The 22042-nt window shown below is 34.2% G+C and overlaps 1 protein-coding gene across 15 annotated transcripts in view; it reads left to right on the plus strand.

Moving 5' to 3' along the window:
• Huwe1 (HECT, UBA and WWE domain containing E3 ubiquitin protein ligase 1) overlaps positions 1–22042 on the plus strand; it is a 152458-nt gene that overhangs the window by 51978 nt on the left and 78438 nt on the right. For all 15 annotated transcript variants that reach the window (XM_046452543.2, XM_046452541.2, XM_046452545.2 and 12 more), the window contains 13 exons: positions 713–865; positions 12629–12691; positions 14591–14668; positions 15406–15453; positions 15536–15604; positions 16215–16314; positions 17641–17741; positions 17908–18058; positions 18197–18324; positions 18749–18889; positions 19101–19206; positions 20939–21094; positions 21610–21711. In XM_046452543.2, the coding sequence (XP_046308499.1) occupies positions 713–865; positions 12629–12691; positions 14591–14668; positions 15406–15453; positions 15536–15604; positions 16215–16314; positions 17641–17741; positions 17908–18058; positions 18197–18324; positions 18749–18889; positions 19101–19206; positions 20939–21094; positions 21610–21711 (1396 nt within the window). The remainder of the gene's footprint in view (positions 1–712; positions 866–12628; positions 12692–14590; positions 14669–15405; positions 15454–15535; positions 15605–16214; positions 16315–17640; positions 17742–17907; positions 18059–18196; positions 18325–18748; positions 18890–19100; positions 19207–20938; positions 21095–21609; positions 21712–22042) is intronic.

The raw sequence follows: 22042 nt of genomic DNA on the forward strand, positions 1-22042 counted from the left end.
AATAGCAAGAACACAGGTCTAAGGAGTGGATAAGCAATTTGTTGAAGATGAAATAGGTATGATACACAAGGAAGACCATGGTCTTCAGGGAAATCAGCAAATCAAAATACCTTGATTCATTTCTAGCTAAATTACATGCTGGCTTTATATCTGACCAAATTCTTCAATATAATGATAAAATTTAATGTGTTTAAAAAGCAAAATAGTTACTCCGGTTACTTTTAAGCATACACTGTAACTTAATAGTCTTATTTTACATAATTACCACTAGGTGTTGATATCTTTTGCTTCTATTTGAAGGACACTATGTTTTAATACTTGTCATAAATCTAGTAGGAGTATAGAATTATCATAATACTTTCAGTCCAGTTGGAAACTTAATGTTCTTGAATTCCACATGTGTATTATATCACATTTGTCTCTTTTGTAATCTCTTCCTTTCTATAGGGACCTCTCTGCAATTTTGAATTGCTATTTACAGATTTTACTTTTCTTGTACTTTCTGGCCAGCTGCTAAATTGTAAACTCCTTGTGGACAAGGTTGGATGATGTAGGTTCTCAAATATTTATAATTTGTATTGTGAGCAAACTTCTTGATTGCTTTGTGAATGTTGACAATTAACATTACGTTAGCATTTTAAGTTTGGCATTTTAAGTTTTCAGGGTTGTGTGTGCCTGATTCCTTGAACTTTGCCCTGTTTTCTCCCTATAGCATTTGACAACTTTGTTGGCTTCTTCTGATATGCAAGTGGTGCTGGCAGTCCTTAACCTTCTATATGTATTTAGCAAAAGATCAAACTATATCACACGTCTTGGATCTGACAAGAGGACCCCACTGCTAACACGGTTGCAACATTTGGCAGAGGTGAGTTTGGGTGAAGAGTGGAAGAACACAAAAATTAGAACATATAGTCCTTTCAATAGGTGCTTCATGTAATATCAAAGTGGATCAGAATTCTCTGTGTTAACTTTCTTAGCTTAATTGAGCAGATCTATCTGGGGCAATAGCTAAATCCCTCCCACCCCACTCCATCCCCCCAAAAGTTAAGTGTTCTCAGTTATTAAGTAGTAATTTTGTGGAATACACTTGTAATACCAATGGCTCTGGAGACTGAGGCAGGTGGATTGCAAGTTAAAAGCCAGCCTCAGCAAAAGTGAGGTGCTAAGCAACTCAGTGAGACCCTGTCTCTAAATCAAATACAAAGATAGTGCTAGGAATGTGGCTCAATGGTCAGATGCCCCTGAGTGCATTTCCTGACACCACCCCACCCCACCCCACTCAAAAGAAGTAATTTTGAAGGATTTCGTGAATTTTTGCAGGCAAAGCAGAGATTCTTCAAATCTGGCTGCTTCAATTCTGGAAAAAGCTTTTAGAATCAGATTCTACATAACAAAGTATAAATCAAGATCTGAATTTGAGTCTTAGCCCTGCTTATTACCTCTGATACCAGTTTTCTTATGGAAAGCTTAGTAGTATATCTATCCTCAGAGTTGTTTTAGAATAAATTTGTGGTAATTAGTGCTGTGGTTAGCAGTTAGTTTATAATTGTAATCCTTGTAATTGAAGTCAAAAGCTTTTACAGGAATGTTCGATTCTTTCAAGCTTTTTTCCAATATTCCTAGAGGCTTATTGATAATTCATACTTTGGGTTTGAGAAATAGCCATTGATAGTGTCTTCAAAGAAAAATGTAAAGGCTCGTTTTTAAAAGGTAAACTTAATGGTCACCTCACAATTGACATAATTAACAACACAATTTTGGGGCTATTTTAAGATGCTATGATGACTTAAATCATTTTTGTATGATTATGAATATAACTTGTATAGCAAAAATTCTAGGACATAGGAGAGAAAGTATAAATACCACACCAGTCACCTATAATACACTCCAGTATGGCCTCTTTTAAAATTTGAACATTTTTACTTAATTCATAAATAATGTATATATGGATGCACCATGTTTCCTTTTATATTTTTAAATTTTACTTAAGTTTTTAGTGGTGCTGGGGAATTGAACCCAGGGCTCCACACATGCTAGTTGAGCACTCTGTCACTGAGTTACATGCTTACCCCTATAATCAGTTTTCTTAACATATAGTACACATTTTCTCATATTTTTAAAAATGCAAGGCAGTTCAACATTTGATCTCCAAGTAACAGAAGAATCCATACCTCAATTGATGCTTCAGAATCATTTGATAAAATTCAGCACAACTCTGAGAAAGGAAGTTTTAAATTTATTTATTATTCGTTATTATTTCTTTCTTCATCTAAATTTGTATTAGAGGTTCTAACCAATAGAAGAGAAAAGAAATGAAGACTATGATGCACTATATATAAAGGCATTATCCATCCACAACTAAAAAATAATAAAAAAAAGATACTTTAAAAAAAAGAAAGAAATGAAGACTGCTTAATAGAATTTCTTCTTTAGAGGTGTTGGGGTTAAGTCTTTTGGTTCCCTGGTGAGACAATATAAAATTATGTGAATTAATAGAAATATAATGAGATAGCCAAGAAAAATATCAATACATAGAAACAATTAACTTCTCTGTGCATTACTAGTAATGACCAATAAAGAAATGATTGGTTAAAAATACCCAACTCAGCTGGGCACGGTGGTACAAAGATCACAATTCAAAGCCAGCCCCAGCAACTTAGTGAGACCCTATGTCTAAATAAAAGACAAAAAGTGCTGAGAATGTAGCTCAGTGGTTAAGCATGTCTGGATTCAATTTCTACTACCAAAAAAAAATTCACAGTATGAAGTAGTATCTATGAAATAAGCTCTATTGGGTAAAAACTTATGAATGTAAGAAAAGATGATGTGTGATCTATTCTTGGGGAAGGAATGTAGATCATTAAAGAATAAACCAAAAGGTAAAATTTTGAATATTATAATAAAAAATAAAGACTTCCTTTTCAGTGAAAAATGTCATTACTTAGTGCTACTTCTTGGGCACTTAGATGGGAACGTAAATCAATACCTTCTACCTTCATTGAGAAAAATGTCACTTGTACTTAATAGTGTGCTTATTGATGTGGTTAAATAACATTCTGGTACAAACTCATTTTATCATGGACTGGTAATACATTCAAACAATTAGTTGAACACAGCTGTTCTGTGGACAAAATTAAGCAGTACTGTCAAAGACCAAAGTCAACAGACCCATGGTAGTTTGAGAGATGTTTAACAGTGTTTAAAAACGGACACAGGACTATTAACATTGTATATCTGAGGAATTCCTCCAATTCAACAAGGGTAAACGAAGGATATAGATAGGTGGTTCATATACCAGGAAATCCAGCATGTGAGTTCATGCCCAAACTCATTAATAGGGAAATAAAAATACAGCAAGATGTTTTGAAAGCATCAGATTTGAGAAAATTAGAAAACTTTATAATGGGCAGTGTTGACAGTTTTGTGAGCCTATAGGAACCCTTATGTATTTCTGATAGGAATGTAGACTGATACTTCTGGGTGTATATATCACAAATATGGTTTCTTATCATTCCATAAATGTGACATGTCAGAATATTGTGTCATTGTTCGTGGTAGTGAGGAGTTGCAATCTATCCTAGGATCTATCATAAGTAGATTAAATATGTAAAAAGTGGTACATGGACATGGTAATATGTAGCAGTTAGAAGTAGCAAACCAAATACACATAGGAACCTCAGTAGCTTTTAAAGTTCTTGGTAAACAAAAAAAAAAGTGTTTACTGCTCCATACTGTTTCTGAAACTTAAAAATATGTGCACCTGAAGCAATATTATATAAAATATATAAGTTGAAAGTGTGTGTATATACATAAAATATGTAAGTTAAGTGTTGCCAGTGGCAGGGAAAAGTAATCTGAATGATCAATAATGGGCTAGATGGTTATATAAATAAGTAAAAGAAAATAAATCTAAGCAGCAATAGTTAATTTCTATTAGAGCAGTAGACCTTTGCTTTTTGTTAAGGTAATCTAAGTAGAGACATACCATTTTTTTTTTTTTGTTTGCATGGAAAGATTGAATATAGTAAAAGGCCTCTGATGAAACCAGAATCAACAGGTGGTAGATTAATTATTTTAAAAATCTTGTTATAGCAGGAAATGTTTAAAAGTAATTGTTGTTTAGACTTTTTTTAAAGTCTAAAGCACATGGCAGTTTCCGTGTAGGGCCAAAGACTTGACTTTGAGTAAGAAAGTCTGTTACCTCAAAAAAACTGATGTAACAATCTAAAGACACTTGTAAATGAAACTGAATACAGAATCCTTTATTTTTTTTATGTTTTTCCCCTAAATATTTCCTCCTTAATTTGACAACTGTTTTTAAATTTAGTACCTTGTCTTTTAGTTTTTTTTCCCTCTCCCAGTGCTTGGTATTTAACCCAGGCTCTGGGTCTTAATAAAATAATTCCCCTTAGTTTACATACCTTTCCCATTTAAATAATTGTTTTACAAAGTGCTAGAAATTATATAATTATAATACATAAAACAGACCTAACATGAATTGGGGGGAGACACACCTGACTTGACACCCATACAGTTAGTTAATTGGTAGGAGCAAAAGAATGCCTGCATCAGTGAATATGTTGAACAGACATCATGAAGAATGCACTTGATCTAATTGGCTAAATGGAGATCTATTACATCAACCAGAAAGCATCTAAATCAGGTTCGTTTGCTGTTATATGATAACAAAATGTAAAGCCACCGCAATTTTAAAAGTTTGACACATGGTACAGAAATACACAAACATTTTCAGAAGGAAATAACCTCATATTGCTTATGATAAAAATTGTGGGACAGTTGGATATTTGAGGGGAAAATATTAGATCCTTTCTTCTACCACATAAATCCTGGAAGCATTTATTTAAAGGTAAATACTAGTCACTTTTTAACATCTTTGATAAGGAAAGCTTTCCTAAGGAATTCAAGGGAGGCAGAAACCATATTACAATTGCTGACAGATTTGATTTTGTGAAAATATAGGATTTCTTTATGATTAGATAATTAATACAATGAGGGAATAATATGTACACAGCTCCTACAAATCAATAAAATGGATGTAATTCAGAAAAATGTATGCAAAAGCATATAAACAGTTCACAGAAGAGTATTCAGTATTTAAATTTAGTCAGTAACATGAAAAGATCACACTAGAAATTATTGTAAAATACACAGTGAAGTGACGTTTAACCCTTAGACTGGCAGTAATATCTCATTGGTTGTGTTTGTGGGAAACAAGTACGGTCTGTTGGTATATGAATAACCTTTTGTAAGGTTTTGTGACAGCATCTTTCATTTTAAAATGTGTACATTTTATACAGCAGTTTCATCTTAAGGAAACTGTGTTACAGATGTATTTAAATACGCACAAAAACATATGCTTAAAAGATATTGTAACCTTGTTTAAAAACATTTTGAAATACCTATTTAAATTTATGTGGCGTAATCCCATGTATGACATAGAAAGATCTGACTGAAATGTTCTCTAAGCAAAAAAACTGCTAGTTGAAGATTCCTATTTATAGTTTTTGAAAGTCCAAAAATAAAACTATATATATATATATATAGACAAAAGGAAGTACATTTGGGAAGAGGATAGTTTCACTTTTTATATTCTCAATATATTTTCTAGGTAGAATGTGTCTATTACATATTACTTTTACAGTTATGTATAAGTATTGGTGATGGCTCTGTGCAGATATATTTTAATGACTATTATGCTCCATCATACTTTCTTTTAATAAACCATTACCTGATTTCATACTATTAATATATACTCCTTAACATTCTGAGAGTAGGAATTATCCCCATTTTACAGATGATGAGTGTGAGAATTCCCAAGGTGATGTGAATTCCTTATAAATCTCCACAATGAGGAATTGATGAAACTGATTTGAATCCTGATTTATTTGCTTACTCGGGCCATATCCTCTCCAAGGGCTGCACCATATGTGATGTTTTTGAGATTTTAGAGTAAGCTTTACATTTAATAGAAGAGGACTCTACAGTTAATTTGTACTTCACGTAAGAGTCACAATATCACCCAACAGAATTCAGCCTGCTTTTAGAAACTGATTATCACTATTTCATATCTTTGTTACATTGAATGTTCTGAAAATTCAGAAAGTAAGGGTTAAGATGCAGAATGTACTTTTAAATGACACACACGAATATTAAAGTATGAATTTTTGTCAGCTTTAGTTTTTGTGGAAGGTAGTTCCATTTTGTTCCTTTGCATTTTGCAATACTTCAGCCTTTGACAGGTGCACTGCTTTTTGTTCTGGTTTGGCTAACAGAGAGTATAGATCAAGGTTGCTTTCTAGTCCTGGACAATTTGGAATCTTGACATGTGTAGTATATTGTTGCCTTTGGTCTAATATATTTGTGTGTTTGATGCTTTGGTGTGCTAATATAGTAAAAGAATCTTGTAGGTTTAAGGGAAGATAGTATTCTATGAATTTAGTAACAGTAGCTCCCATTCCTAATACCCCTTATTAAATTTTCTTTTTCTTTTCTTTTTTTTTTTTTAATAGAAAAAGGAAAAAGTTGTATTCCTTTCCGAGTGAAGGAGCAGGATCAGGGGTGTGTGCTCAAGGACAGATAATTGATAGGCTGGGAAAGAAAGGTAATCCTGTTTCCCCTGAGATGAGGGAGAAACAGGGAGCAGGGAGAGAGGAAGAGAAAGAAACATGTCCATTTTAAAAATAAGTTGCAGTGGCAGAACAGCAAGGGCTATATTCAAAACATAAAGCACTGTTACATTTCTCCACCCCTCCTCATTAAAATTCAAAACCTTAATGTTTCTCTAAAATGTAGAATTTCCCGAGAAGTATAATTTATGGGTGTGGGCTGCCTTTCCTATATCTTTGGATATATAATTCCAGTTCTTATAACAGTGATATTAATAGAAATCTTGGTTTATGTCTTTTCATCTTCTAGTCAGCCTCCCGAATATGAAATACTTTTTGTTATCCCTGCTTTGTGCAACAAATATGCATTCACTTGCATGTTGAGAAATAAAGACTTAATTCTGTCAGTAAATCAAGGTAATATTGGTTTCTCTAAGTATAAAATGGAAATCGTAGTATCTGTAATATTATCTTGGAAATCTCTAATATCTTGTATTACTCTGAGTAGAACCGTATAATAATCAACATTACCTAGATTCATCTTGTTGACAAAGTAAGTTTTTCTTCTAATAAAAATGTGTTCAGTATTTTAAAAATGTAGAAATACACAGAAGAATATTTATAATCATGCTGTATCACTTTGGTACATTTTCTTAGTCTTTATGTATATTTCATTAAATGACTCAGGTATATATACTTTTATATCCCGGTTCATTTACTAAATGTGTTAGCATCAGTGTTATCTCCATATAAACTTTGTGTAAGTTTGTAAGAATCCATTTTTTATATTTAATACAATGGTACTATTCCATAAATTTAACAGTGGCCAACATTTGTGAATCAAGTTTGGGTTGGCCTTTTTAAGGATTTAATCTTATAACATTTAATTAGAGTGGCTTGGTTCTTTTTTAGGTACCAAGGATCAAACCCAGGAGTGTTTAACCACTGAGCCACATCCCTAGCCCATTTTAAAATATTTTATTTAGAGACAGGGTCTCACTAAGTTGCATTGGGTCTTGCTAAATTGCTGAGGCTGACTTTGAACTCTTCCTGCCTCAGCCTCCTGAGCCACTGGGATTACATTGCTTGCACTGCTGATGGATGATATTTTAACAGTTTGCTCACTGTCCAGGGGGGCAATTTAGAGAGATCCTACCTCATCAAAGTAAAATTAGGGTCTACTAAGTGAGTTCAGTGTTTAAAAACATGAATCTATAAAAGCATTGACAGAAATAAAGTATAACTGCATGCTTTTATGTTGTTCAGAATGGGGAAGATCTTTTCAGGAACAAGATTAATACCATGACAGAAGAAAATTTTTTTTCTGTTACAGTATGACCCTCTTCTGTGTGTGAATATTTTAAATACTGTCAAATGATGTCAACAGTGGTTATCTCAGGTTTCTTCATATTTCTCATTATTTGGGTAATTTCTAATATTTTTCTATTATGAATAATGCTGTAGTGAATACCTTTAATGCATGAATATTTAACAATATTTTACAATCGGTGTTTTCCATTAAGTTCTTAATGAATATTGGACCTGTACTTTACACATTGTTGTCTCATTTAATTCTCAGAAGGATGCTTTAGGCATCATTTTCTCAGTTTTGAAGTAAAGATCATAGAAATCAGTCACTTGTTCCTGGTTTTGAAGATGAGCATAGCCCCCTCTTTAATCATTCCTGGTTCACTGATTCCTCCTACTTATATGCATATTTAAAATGAAAGAGAAAGCAAGAGCAGACATCTTTTTTTTTTCCTGCTCTGTCTAGCAAAAGATTTGTCTGTTTTTGTTAGATCATTTAAAAGAACCAATTTATGGTTTATTTTATATTCTTTTGTATTTATCTTTGCTCTGGTGTTTATAATTTCCTTTTTTCTGCTTGTTTTTGGGTTTAATTAGTTCTTTTTCTACTTCATTGAGTTTAAGTTACTGATTTATTTCATTTTAACCCATTTATCCCATGATTTCAATTCTGTGCAAATTTCACAAAATTGACACAAGTGCATTAAAATAGTTTAGAAATCATAATCTGGAGTGTATAATCCTTTGTATATATTCTCAAATGCTTTAATTGTTCACCCATTTTTTCAACAAGAAATACTGCAAGTGATATATTTTAAAAAGTTGTACATCGTATGCCCAGTACCTTTATTTTATTTGTTTATTTTTTATGTGGTGCTGAGGATTGAACCCAGTGCCTCACACATGATAGGCAACCATTCTATCACTGAGCCACAATTATAGCCTGCAAGTAGTATATTTATTCTTAAATAAAGTTTTTAAATAGGTGTCCTAGATGTGGAACAATGAGACTTAACAGGTCAATGTACATATTTTAATTTATGTCATATTGTGTTTTGTTTTCATTCATTTTAAGGAATTTTCTAATTTCCATGTTTTTTTTTTCTTTGACCCATTGGTGATTAAGAATGTACTTGTACATTTCCGTTACAGATTTCTGATTTTTTTTGTTTTCTTTGGAGAAGATATTTTGTGTGATTTCATTTGTTTTAAATTTGTTGAGTTTTTTTTTGTGGCCTAACATGGTCTATCTTTTAGAATGTTCCATATGTCTTGAAGATAAAGTATATTCTATTGTTGGATGAAATATTCTTTATATGTCTGCTAGGTATAGTTAATTTAGTGTTTTTTAAGTCTTCTGTTACCTTGTTTGGATTTTGTCTAGTTACTTGTGCTTGCCCTGGAAATTACAGCAAGTGTTAATTCAAATTAATACCTGTTTGCTTTTAATTGTAAATAAAGTATTAGCTATTGCATTGCTCTGGTTCACTTCATCCTTTTTATGTTGTTGTCTTCATCCAAATTACATATTTGTATATTGTGTGCCCATCAATGCAGTTGCGTGTTTATTGTTTTATGTAGTAATCTTTAAAAGCACATTTTTTAAAAAGGAGTTCTAAACCAAAAGTACATTAATATGGAGTTTTTCTATTTATCTATGTAGTTAGGTTCTCAGTTTCTTTGAGTGGATTCTTGTTCTGTCTAGTACCCTTTCATTTCAGCTTGAAGGACTAGCATTTCTTCTAGGCAGGTCTGCTTGTAGTGGCTTCTCTCACAATTTTAGAAGGATAGTTGTGTAATATAGAATTCTTGGTTGGTAATTTTTAAAGTCCTTTGAATATGTCATCCCACTGCATTCAGGCATTCATGGTTTCTGTAGGAAAACCAGTTGTTTGTCCTTACTAAAGATCCCTTGTGCTTAATTTAATAATAAGTCACTTTTCCTTGCTGTTTTCAAGATACACTCTTTGTCCTTAGCCTTTGTCAGTTTCATTATAATGTACTGTTCTCTAGGTTTGAACTTCCTGTAGTTCATTGAACTATTTGGATTTGTAGATTCATATATATCTTTTGTTAAACTTGGGAAAATCTCAGCTATCATTTCTTTAAATGGCATCTCTGTCCCTTTCTCTTCTTTCCTCCTAGAAATACTGATGCATACGTCAGAACTTTTGATAGTGTTCTACTAATCCATTAGATTTTTCCTTTCTATATACTTTAATCTGAAGTGATCTATTTTCATGTTCATTGTTTTTCTTCTGCCTGCCCAAATCTGCCACTGAACCTCCTTACAAATTTTTCATTTATGTCATATCAATTTCTCTCTCTCTATTGATATTCTTTGGTGAGACATCATTCTTGTCATTTTCTTTAGTTTGTGTGTGTGTGTGTGTGTCTGTGTAATGATTTCTTTATCTGCTTGAGCATATTTTAATGTAATTTGTTTTCTGTCTTTGCCTATTGTATCCAATGTCCATATTTTTTGAATGGTTTATATTTGTTTTCTCTGTGTATAGGCCATTTCTCTTGTTTCTTTGCATGCCTTATAAATTTAAAATCATTGTGGTTCCAGATACTCCTCACCTTACCTTGGGGTTATTGCCAATGATCCTAACACAGAGCATCTATAATTTCATAAAGTATGTGTTATGTATTGCCACTGAATTAAGCTATAGTAGCTTAGTGATCATCTAGTGATTTTGCTTTAAACACCTAGAACTAAAAAATAAATTAAAATCTTCTGGTCTTTGTAGTGAGCTCTGTGTGATTGTTGGGCATGCTTTTGCCAGAAAAGCTTATAGCCCTGGGATAGCCTTACTTTCATAGAGCCTGTCAGTCAGTCACAGGTGGGAGCTCAGGGACTTTCTGGGGTCTTTGCCAAGAATGTGTTAGGCCTGTCATGAAACCTTTTAGGTTCCCAGTAATGCGTGAAACTTTCCAAAACCTTCATTCCACTAAGCATCTCATACTTCAGCCTTTCTTCCCAAGCCTTTTCAGTTTGTTGTTTGCTTGAACTATATGTCTTAATGTTTTCAGCAAGTTCCTTCCCTTTTCCCCACCTGTAAGAGAGTTCCATATTAGGCTAAATAATGGCAAGCCCTTTGAGCTTGTTCTTCCGGAGTATACCAGACCAGCCAAAACGACCACAATTATTTGAGAGTTTCATTTTGCTTACTACAGGAATATGTCCTTTTCTCTAAGGCTGCTGTGAGCTGGGGTGTGTGGGTTAATTATCATAAAGCTCTCATACTGAGATTCAGCTGTTTTTGTTTTATTTAATAAGGCATTTCCTGGTTGCCCTAAACTTGATGAGTTTCCAGAGTTGTGATAAAGTTGATGGCAAAAGTTTTTGCCAGTATATTCGCTAGTTTTGTGAAGGGATGAATGGTTCCTTGGGAGTCCCCTGCTCTGCCATTTTCACTGTCATCACTCCCCCAGAACAGTCTATTGTTAACCAGCTGGGAGATAGGAATTTCCCTGTGTTTAGACAGGCTTTCTAACCAGGGTTTCCACTAGAGAAGAAAGCCCTAATGTTGTAATGTATCCATTGTAGGTAACAAAATGTCTTCTGTGCTTGAAAGTGGTACTAGTGGTATACCATCCTTTGGATAATTAATGAGATAGTCACCATTTTTCTGTTTATTCTTTGTTTCATATATGATACCTGAAGCAAGAAAGGCTACCAGTAGTATAAAAAAGCTTATTTCTCAGTGGATAAGCAGATTGTTTTGACCCCTATCCCCCAGGTTTAGAATAGTATTCTATAATGGAGACCTGTGTGAATGGCGGCTTCAGGACTTAACACCATTTATTTTAAAGATTTCATTGAGAAGTGATGATATGGTAATAGCATTTCATAATGAGGACACATTTAGATGTAGAGAGGATATACACCATATTAGGATGCAGTGATATCCCAGGTGATTGACCCACACTGGGTTCAAGTGAACATATTAAAGACATGGATTTAAGGAGCAATTTTGCTTAAACCATGGCAGGTATGAGTTACCTACAGAAGTAAGGGAAGCATGGAAGTGATTTACTTATATATTTGTAGCTATGATGACTGGAAAATATTTAGGCTTAAAATACAATAATAAATATAAATGCTAAAATGATATTTCAAAGGCCATTGAAGATGTAGTCTGGTTAGATTATATGGCTGGATTTTGGATTTGTAAGAAATTGAGCCATTCTCCTTAATACTTCAGGGTCTTGTTGGTGAGCTTTTAGACTTTGGTGACAAAGTACAACAATAAACAAGGCAGAATCTTCTGCCAATTCAGCTCACTTCAAAAAGAGAGGTACTAGAAATTGAGTGATTTCACTCTGGTGAGGAAGGTGATCAAGGCAGTGTGTAAATGTAGGCCTGTTGGGATATTACTGAACTCTCAGCAGGCATGGGTAGAGGCATGTGGAATGCAATGGCTCGCTGTTGCTGCTTGCATTCTTACCAGGAGCAGCCTCATAGAACTGTGAAATTATCTCACTGAAGGAATCTCCTTTAGATAGACCATCTTGCTTTGAATTCTAAGTTCTTGCTTTTATATTGTTCCCTCTTTGTGTTTGACCTTTCACATTTGATGTCTTCTCAATAGAATGCTGCAAACAACTGCGTACTCTTAAATATTTTGTACATATAAGCACATAAGACCACATGCATTGTCTTTACACTGTCTTTTTCCTTTTCCAAGAGCTGGGGTGGAAAAGAGAATGGATTTGGACTTGCAGAATGTTGCAGAGACTTGCATATGATGGTAAGTAACCTTCTAGGATGTGGGTGTCTTGGCAGATCTGTGGTCTTTCTACACCATACTCTACTTGATATCAGGACTTAAGGAACCTGCAATCAGTTGAGATATAGCAGACCAGGAAGGAGTCTAATAATGCTTGGACTCTCAGTGTGCTGATAGTAGATAAAGAATCTCAGATACAGCTCTGTATGCCCATACCTATTTCTTGAGTGGGAAGTTTCATTTGTTGAATTAGTTTGAAAGTGATTTTTAAAACACTGAAAGTACACTTGCTTGAATTGTCACACTGGAACTATCAGAGCTCTGGGCAGTATTTAGGAAGGGCTATTTGGAAAGCAATTCTACTTTTAGGATTATTGAGAATTTAATACTGTCCTTTATGCATTCATGTTTACCCATCTATCTTTCATCCATGCTCAGGTTGTGTGTGCAGGGCATCCTCGCCTCTGTTTAGACATGTTATTGTGGACTCACAGACACAGTTGGATTTTCGATAACAGTTCTGTGCCTAGTGTATATTGACAGTTGTCATTTTTTTGTTTTTAATTTTTATAGCTGTTGATACACCTTTATTTTGTTCGTTTATTTATATGCAGTCCTGAGAATTGAACCCAGTGTCGCACATGCTAGGCAAGTGCTCTACCATTGAGCCACAACCCCAGCTCAACAGTTGTCATGTTTTACAGAAATGAATGTGGTGAAATGAAGCAAATTATTATACCAAGCCTCCCCAACTTCCAGAATAAGGGTTCCTTTTCTGGTCACAGAAACCCAAAAATTAGAGCAGATTAGTTTCCCACATTATCTGGTATACTTTCTTTAGTATTTTGTGAATGGATATTAGTAATACAGGAGATGAATGTTGTCTGAGTTTGGAATTTTAATTTTGAGAAGATAATTTTTCATTTTTAAAGTTTAGAGGATTAATTCTGAATCTCCTTATGCATATTTGAAATTATTCTTTGCCACTTAGGCAAAACACTGGTATACTATAGTAGGCTTGCACGATGTGTGTTACCCGTTTTAATTTTAGCTTATGTTGGGAAATTATACCTCCTGTGTTGGAGATGTAGCTCAGTTGGTAGAGCACATGCCTAACATCTTTGGGACCCTGGGTTCTACCCCATCACTGCAAGAGGGAAAAAAAAAAGGAATTGTACATCCTTTTATTTATTTAGATTTGACATGTCATGAAATTTTGAAAAGCATAATGTGTACTTTCAGTGAATGTAATGCATGACATGTTTAAAAAATCAGAGTATAAAGGGGTATGCAAGTGGTTACCTCATCTTCAGAGGCAACTATTCTTAGTGGTTTCTTTCAAGGAGACACCTTAATGGGCATGCTATTTTGATACCAATTTTGTTAGTCATGTTGTTTTTCTAGAATTAAAGAGGATGTATTGTCGTGGTTTCTTTGTATGTACCTTTGCAGAAAAATACATGTCGTGAGATGTGTAGAATAGTACAGAAAGAATAATTAGTATTGTGAAGAAATACTTAAAATAAGTTATTTCAGAAGGTTTCCGTGTCATTTTGCATTCATTAGATGACATTGGTATTTCTTCCTCCAACCCTTCTTACTCATTATTGCTTCGATTTGCTCTTCTGCCTGTGCCACCCTGGAAAGTAACTGCAATATAAATTGATCTCCTGAAAAAAAGGGCTACTGGTAATTTACAAGTAAAAAATATAGGTGATTTTTGGAGCTTTGGGCTCCAGACTCCTGATTCTGTTTTGGACAAGTCTCATTTGAGCCCTGGTATAAGACAAGGAGTTAAAGGCACTGTAGGTGCTAAATATGCTGCTCATTCTTCTGCCAAAATGAGTTGGGACACATGGCTAGAGTTTGAGGGAGAGTTGAAGCTCAGTATCTTATTCTTTGATGTTCTTTTATGCACAGAAATACCCACCCAGTGCAACTACACTACACTTTGAATTTTATGCAGACCCTGGGGCCGAGGTCAAAATCGAGAAAAGGGTGAGTCTCATTCAGACTTGTTCTGATACAGTCTGCAATCTACCATAATTCAGTTTGACTTTTCTAGATCATCTCCTTTTTAAATAAGAAAATGTGTTGAGTTGCATTGTTGCCCTCCCAATCTAAGTATATCTAGCAGCTTCTTTAGGAGTAAGTAATTACGTACTTATAGAGCTCTGCTCTGATAGAATTGGGTCTTAACTTACATAGTGGCTATAATTTATTTGGTCATAATTCATATGACCAAAAGATAGGACTCCTATATAGGATATTGCTGTGTCTTGTGTTTTTCTTACAGCCCCAATAGAGAGTACTGATAGTTCAGGTTTCTCTACTTAAGCCAATCCGCAAGAAGTCTCTCTATTATGTTACACATAGGATGCTCTTCTACCTATAATATTTAATAAATAGTCTTTCTACATTAATGTTGCCTTGTAAACAACTCAAAGTGTGTTTCATGGGTACAATCTTTGCTGTGAATACTAAAGCTGTGGAGATTAAGCCAGTTGAGGATTAATAAGGAAAGAAGAATATGAAATGTGCCTGGATTTTGGCATTATTCTTTAATATATTGGTTTTGAAGAAGCTTTCTTGTTAATATTCTGTATGTAAAGTGGGTGTTTTGGAGGACTTGAAAGTTACCTTGAGTTTTTAAGAATGAATGGCTCATGAAACATGGTGGAGAGAACTAGAGTGCTTAGCGACTCCTGACAGCTCTCTTATCTTTTTAATTTCAGACAACTAGTAACACACTACATTACATTCACATAGAGCAACTTGACAAGGTAAGAAGGATCTTCAGTAGCTAGTTGTTTATTGTTTGACTGACTTCTTATTTCTAACTGTATTTTTTTTTTCCTAATGCAGATTTCAGAAAGCCCTTCTGAAATCATGGAGTCCCTTACCAAAATGTACAACATTCCTAAGGATAAGCAGGTATATGTCCAAAAAATGTCCATGTGTTAGTTGGCCAAATAGACTAATAGACCATGTGCTAGGGGTCATGCATAGCAGAAAGCCTGTCATCTTTTGAGTCAGACCATAGTTAATTAGGTTCTCTGTGCTTTTAGGTTCCTCATCTTTTATAAGACCAACATTTAATAATTTATTAGTAGTTAGAAGATTTTGAGGAAAATGTAAACTAACTCATTATGCATATCAAAATAGTAGTACGTTTCTCAACATTTTGTATTTATGAGAAAATGTTAATTGTGTTAATTTTTTCTGCTCATTTTGGCAGGGGTCAAATACTTGTGCTAGATTTCCCCTGTTTATCACCTATAGATTTAGTGATGGTTCTTGGCTTACCTTGAGGTGTTAGACTTTGGTGAATCCCAGTTTTGTCATTCCCATTTTTTTTGTTTGTTTGTTTTAGTTTTTTGTTTTGTTTTTTTATTAAGCTCAAATTGGATGGTGTAAACTCAGCTTGGTACTTTAGCAAAATAGCAACAGTAACCATGTTACCAACCACACCATTAGGAAAGAAACCAGAAAGAATGTTCACCTTTCCCAGTGATTTCCTAATACAGGCCTTCTCTCTGTGTAGATGCTGTTATTTACACACATACGGCTGGCCCATGGCTTTTCTAATCACAGGAAGCGATTACAAGCTGTTCAGGCCAGACTGCATGCGATATCTATATTAGGTAAGAGAAAAACACTATAATTAACTGATCCTAATTGAGCAGTTTGAACTTGGTTTCCCTTGAACTTCATCCCTCTTTTTTGCAATGAGGCTTAATTGTAGTTTCCTAGGTGGCAGCTTTAATTGAAAAATCACCAGCATTCCCAGGGTTCACTGTAGTCATTCATCATTGTTGAACTCCTTGAAGTTGTACTAGAAGAAGATAGGATATGATATGAACCTTGTTGACGTGCCACATAGGTGTTGTCTTTTTTTAAAAAAAATAATGTATAAATGCATAGTCATCTCCCACTGGTCCCTGCTCTTCTTGATGCTGTTTCATCTTCCTATCTCCCATCCTCATAGTGGTACGATTTTAAAGTAAGTGAGAAATTATTCATTAAATAGTTAATACTGTATACCTAACTGCTTTTATGGTGGGGTACTAGGATGGAAAACATGGCATTTGGAACCAGTCCTGGACTTTTACCCTGATTTTTCAGATTATTAGCCAAATGTTTATCCTCTCAGCCTCAGTTTTATTTTATATTTGTATAATACTTAAAGTTATAGGCTGGTCTGAGGTTTAAATGAAAACCTGGAAAACAACCTCATGCAGGCAAGGCATATAGAAAAAGACAACTGCAGTTATTACCTACCTTCATTATGTTTTTACTTGTTGTTCTTATAAACTATGAGTTTCTTTCCATAAAATTTCTTCTCTCATACTTTTAGTCATACCCAGCATAACTTCTGGCATATTAATGGGTGCTCAGGAAATGTTTGTTGAAAACTAAATGAATGAATTCTAATAAATCATGTTTGTTTTAACTTTAGGGGATTGTGTTCAGTATTACCTTGCTGTGGAATTGATTGAAAGTAGATTACATGCATTCTCAAGTTTTACTTTAGTATCACATAAATTTATAACTTACTCTGCAATAGTCCATTAATTCTCTTTTTTATAACATACATTAGTGTTTTCAGTAAAAACAGAAGCATATTAAAAGGCTAAATGGAAGTCTGTGTTCAAGGCATAGTGGAGTTATATCAAATAGTGATGTTATGAAAAATTAACCCCTCTTTTCCCTACTTCCATCCCCAAATGTCCCATTGTTCAAGATCACTGATACTTTTTAATTGGGGGATCTATGGATAGGGTAGATATGTAGAGCTTATCTCACCATAGTTGATACAGTTCTCTTGAATTCAGTGATTCTGTCCTCCATTGAGGACACAGAATTTGTTGAAAGAGAATTCTTTCCCAGAACCTTTCCAGAAGATTTGTTGTTAAGCAGTGCCTTAACCCTGCCTTGTTGCTTAAAAGTGTTTGTTTCTCCCTTTGCAGTGTATTCCAATGCCTTGCAGGAATCAGCAAACAGTATCTTGTATAATGGGTTGATAGAGGAGTTGGTAGATGTCCTTCAGATAACAGATAAGCAGCTTATGGTAAGTATTAATAATCTCTTTTACATATAAACCTCATAACAATTTGCCTTTTTGTTTTTCCCTGGGGATTTGAGCTTGGGATATTATTGTACTTTATTTCAGGATATTATTATATTTTATTTATGACCTTTTTGACACATCCTCTGTTTACTTTGTACTCTTAAAGGAGATCAAAGCTGCTTCATTACGAACATTAACATCAATTGTACATTTGGAAAGAACACCCAAACTCAGCAGTATTATTGACTGTACTGGAACTGCCTCCTACCATGGATTTTTACCTGTACTTGTGCGGAACTGTATCCAGGCCATGATTGGTATGTTTTGATGGTGATTACCCTAAGCAAGAAAAGGATCCTGCCCTTTGATTTTTTTTGGCTTGGTTTAACATTCTGCCAGCTTAACACCAAATTGTGAGCTTATTCTTTGTCTCCCTCTCTCAAACTCCCTTGTAGATCCTTCCATGGATCCATACCCTCACCAGTTTGCCACTGCTCTCTTCTCTTTTTTATACCATCTGGCTAGCTACGATGCTGGTGGTGAAGCCTTGGTCTCCTGTGGAATGATGGAAGCCTTACTAAAGGTACTCTTCTTTTTAAAAATTCATTTGTGAGGAAATCTACTTAGAGTATAGAATTGTACATTTTGAATGTTTCACACTGAGATCAGATAAGACATTGCCACGTTAGCATCATGTTAGGAAATACCCTGATGAGAATGTATTTTAAGGTACTTTGTAAATTGTGCTGCAATAGTAGTAGCCTTTAGTATGTGCTGAGCACTGGGCACCAACTTTTTTCTCCCTATATTATTTCATTCTGTTAATTAATTGATGTTCACATTACTTCAAGCAGGTTGAGTTCCTGAAGAAATGGGGCTATCATTGGCAAGAACAAAAAGTAGAACACATGCCTTCCCCCAATACCCCCTAAGTGCATGTTTATAAAAGAATGCAGTTTTTACCGCTTTGTTAATTTTTTTTTCCCCTCTTCATGTCTCCCTGGTAGGTCATAAAGTTTCTTGGTGATGAACAGGACCAGATAACATTTGTCACAAGAGCCGTCAGAGTGGTTGACCTCATCACTAACCTGGACATGGCAGCTTTTCAGTCCCATAGTGGACTTTCTATCTTCATTTATAGACTTGAGGTACTGTTATCCAAGGAGCACTCTGCATAGGGTTTGTATACTGTGAGAACTGAGTCTAGAAATTATGCTAATCACTTAAAAGAACCACCTTATCTCTTTTTTGTTTAGAAACCAATTCTGTAACCTGCCTGTGGTGTTCTTCATTATTGTTTTTTCTAATTCTTGAAAAAAAAAAAACATACAGAATTTTCTTATTTTTCCTTGTTTGTAGCATGAAGTAGATTTATGCCGAAAAGAATGTCCATTTGTGATCAAGCCAAAGATCCAGAGACCCAGTACCACCCAAGAAGGAGAAGAAATGGAAACTGATATGGATGGTAATTAACTTATTAAGTCAACATTTTTGTTCTTTGTATTTTCCTGATTACCATTCTAATTTTAATTCTCTCTCCTAAACTATAAAGTACACAACTCACTTGCATATGTATTTCCATCAGCAAAATTTTTAAAGTGATTTGCAAGTAGTTTTTCACAAGGATGATCAGAAAAGGAAAGTGCAAGTTATTTGAAGTTGAATTGGAATGTAAAGCAGATAGGGAGCTGCATTAGACTTGTATAGTGGTTCTAATAATATTTTTACTTATTGGTTCATTATATTATTATTCCCATTAAAATATTCTATGGGACTAGGAGTATCTTTTTGTTCACTGCTGTACAGTACCTGATATATCCTAGGAGTTTAATAATGTGTTTTGTAAGATGCATGCATAATATGTAAACTATAAAATGAGACCTTCATCTGGCGATTTTGAAAAGAGAAAGAAGAGGTGAAAATGTTATTGGGTAGGGAACAACTTTTATCATAAAATCAGAAAGACATGAGAAGATATTCTTAATCTAATTTATTATGCATCTTTAAAAACACTCCAAATGCATAGTTTAATTAGTGCCAAAAAGAAAAACTTTTCCCCAAAATTACTTTATTAGAATTTAAATTAATTTGTCTTAATTATCTGGGTTGTCATTACATATATCTATTACCATGCTTATGATAAAGGTATTAGAATTCATAATGATTCCATATTTTACAGTAAATATCTATTGGATGCTGTTCCCTTTTTTTCTGATTTTATATCTGCATTGTTGCTGTTGCTAAAAGCCCCCTTGCCCATTTTTTTTCTAGTCTATTGGGTGCAAGTTGGCATTCATAGTTCATGGGTAAGATCCCAGAGTGTTGAGTAAAGTGTTACATCTACCATCCGGTATGTTATAGGTGACTATTTTAAGGTTCACAGTTCATTATATATCACTGGTTATCAAAATTTAGTAAGCAGAATAATAATAAGTGCTTGCTAAATTTAGTTTCAGACCCCATCTGCAATGATTCAATAGGTTTCTAATTGGAAATCTACATATTTAATAACTAGTCCTCAGTTGGATCTGTACTCTTAGAAGAACTTTATATAGTCAGTGAAAAACAGATATCTAAGCAAGAAGTTATTGCTTTTCATATTATGTGCATATGTTTGAAGAAATTATTTTACAATGTAAACAAATATTTTTATACATAAACAGTGGCTTATCACAATGGAATTTTACTATGTATATAAATAGTAAGAAATGATTATCTCTACTCATTGAAATCATTTTGTTCAGGTGTGTAAAGTATAAATGAAACTAGCTACAAGTTTGGTGTTCTTTTCAGATATTTATCTTTCCATGTTTGCTTTTTTAATCACAGGAAGATGAGATCATAAATATACTCTTCAATTTGCATTGTTCATTCTGTGTATCATAGACTTCCTTTCATATCAGTATATTGAATATTAATGTCCCAATGGCTTTTATTTTAATTACCTTCCTTCAAAAACCTCTACTTATTATCTACTACCTACAAGTAGTATAAGAAATTGCATGTTTTACCTGTCACTTCCCTCTAACTCAATTTGGTGAGAAATATTGAAAAACTTCTTTTGCATGATTGTTTTTAATTTGTATGTTTTGAATAAATTGTGATGTTAAACACCTTTCTATTTGTGGATAACTTTTTTCACAAACTTTTTTCGTTTTGGGGTTCAATATCCTAATCCTTCTTAACTTGTTCTTCAGTTGCAGATGTGACTATGGAAAGCAGTCCAGGCTCTTCCATATCTATGGAGCACCGGCTGGAAATTGAATTAAGGGCATCAAGTTCCAACAGCAGTACTAGCATCTCTGGTCCTGGCCCTGGCCCCGGTTCCGGTCCTGGCCCTGGCCCCCGTCCTGGTGCGTAGGCACTTAAATACATAGTCTTTCAGTGACTGATTTGTTGAACAAGTCAAGAAGAAAGCTTTAGAGGGAGCTTATTAAGTGGTACATTGAGAGGTTAGCTTCCTAAGACTGTGCATGTTACTTCACCTTCTGGTGTTCCATTTTATTATAATAACGTGTCTTATATAGCATTTTATAGTTTTCTAACAGTTCACACATTGATTATCAAATGAACTCTGTTGGAGGGCAGATAATATCCAAAAAGGTAACTGTGTAAGGCTCAAAATTGAATATTTTTACTTGGTAATTTTTCCTTTTTACTTAGACTTCTAATTTTATACTGCTCTTATGCCATCCTTGGTGATTAACTTTTCCATTTTCAATATATTATTCCCAAAATGTGGTGACTTCACTTCTAATGCCTGCTACTTTGGCTGTGGTAGATATAGGTTTCTTAGAACTTGTGTTATGTGCCTGCTCATAATGGTTTAATGATTCAGCATAATTCTCTTGCCTTTTTCCCTCATCAGGAGTCCAGTGTATTCCACAAAGAGCAGCACTTCTCAAATCCATGTTGAATTTCCTCAAGAAGGCCATTCAAGACCCTGCTTTCTCAGATGGCATACGGCATGGTATTTGATTCTAGATGCTTTTTTCAAAGGATGTTTGTCTCTTACAAAAGATTGTGTTTTTTTTTCCTACTCTTCTGACACCTGCTCTAAATGGCAAGCTTAGGAAAAGGCCATATCATTTTGAAGCTTTTAGTTGTTTGGTATCACTTTTCTTAGATCTGAGAGTTGTTTAGTTATTTTCATAATGATTAACATACACTCCCACACCACCTTTTTTCCCCTCTTTTTCTAGCTTTGCACTTTCATTCCACTACCCATCTCTCACATTCTCTATGTCTTTGTTCTCTTCTTGACCCAGTGTTAGCAAGTTGATTGCATGGATGATGAAAAA

Source organism: Marmota monax, unplaced genomic scaffold, assembly GCF_021218885.2.
Source record: "Marmota monax isolate L192 unplaced genomic scaffold, Marmota_monax_Labrador192_F-V1.1 WCK01_AAM20220418_F8-fsc00223, whole genome shotgun sequence".
NCBI classification, from domain to species: Eukaryota; Metazoa; Chordata; class Mammalia; order Rodentia; family Sciuridae; genus Marmota; species Marmota monax.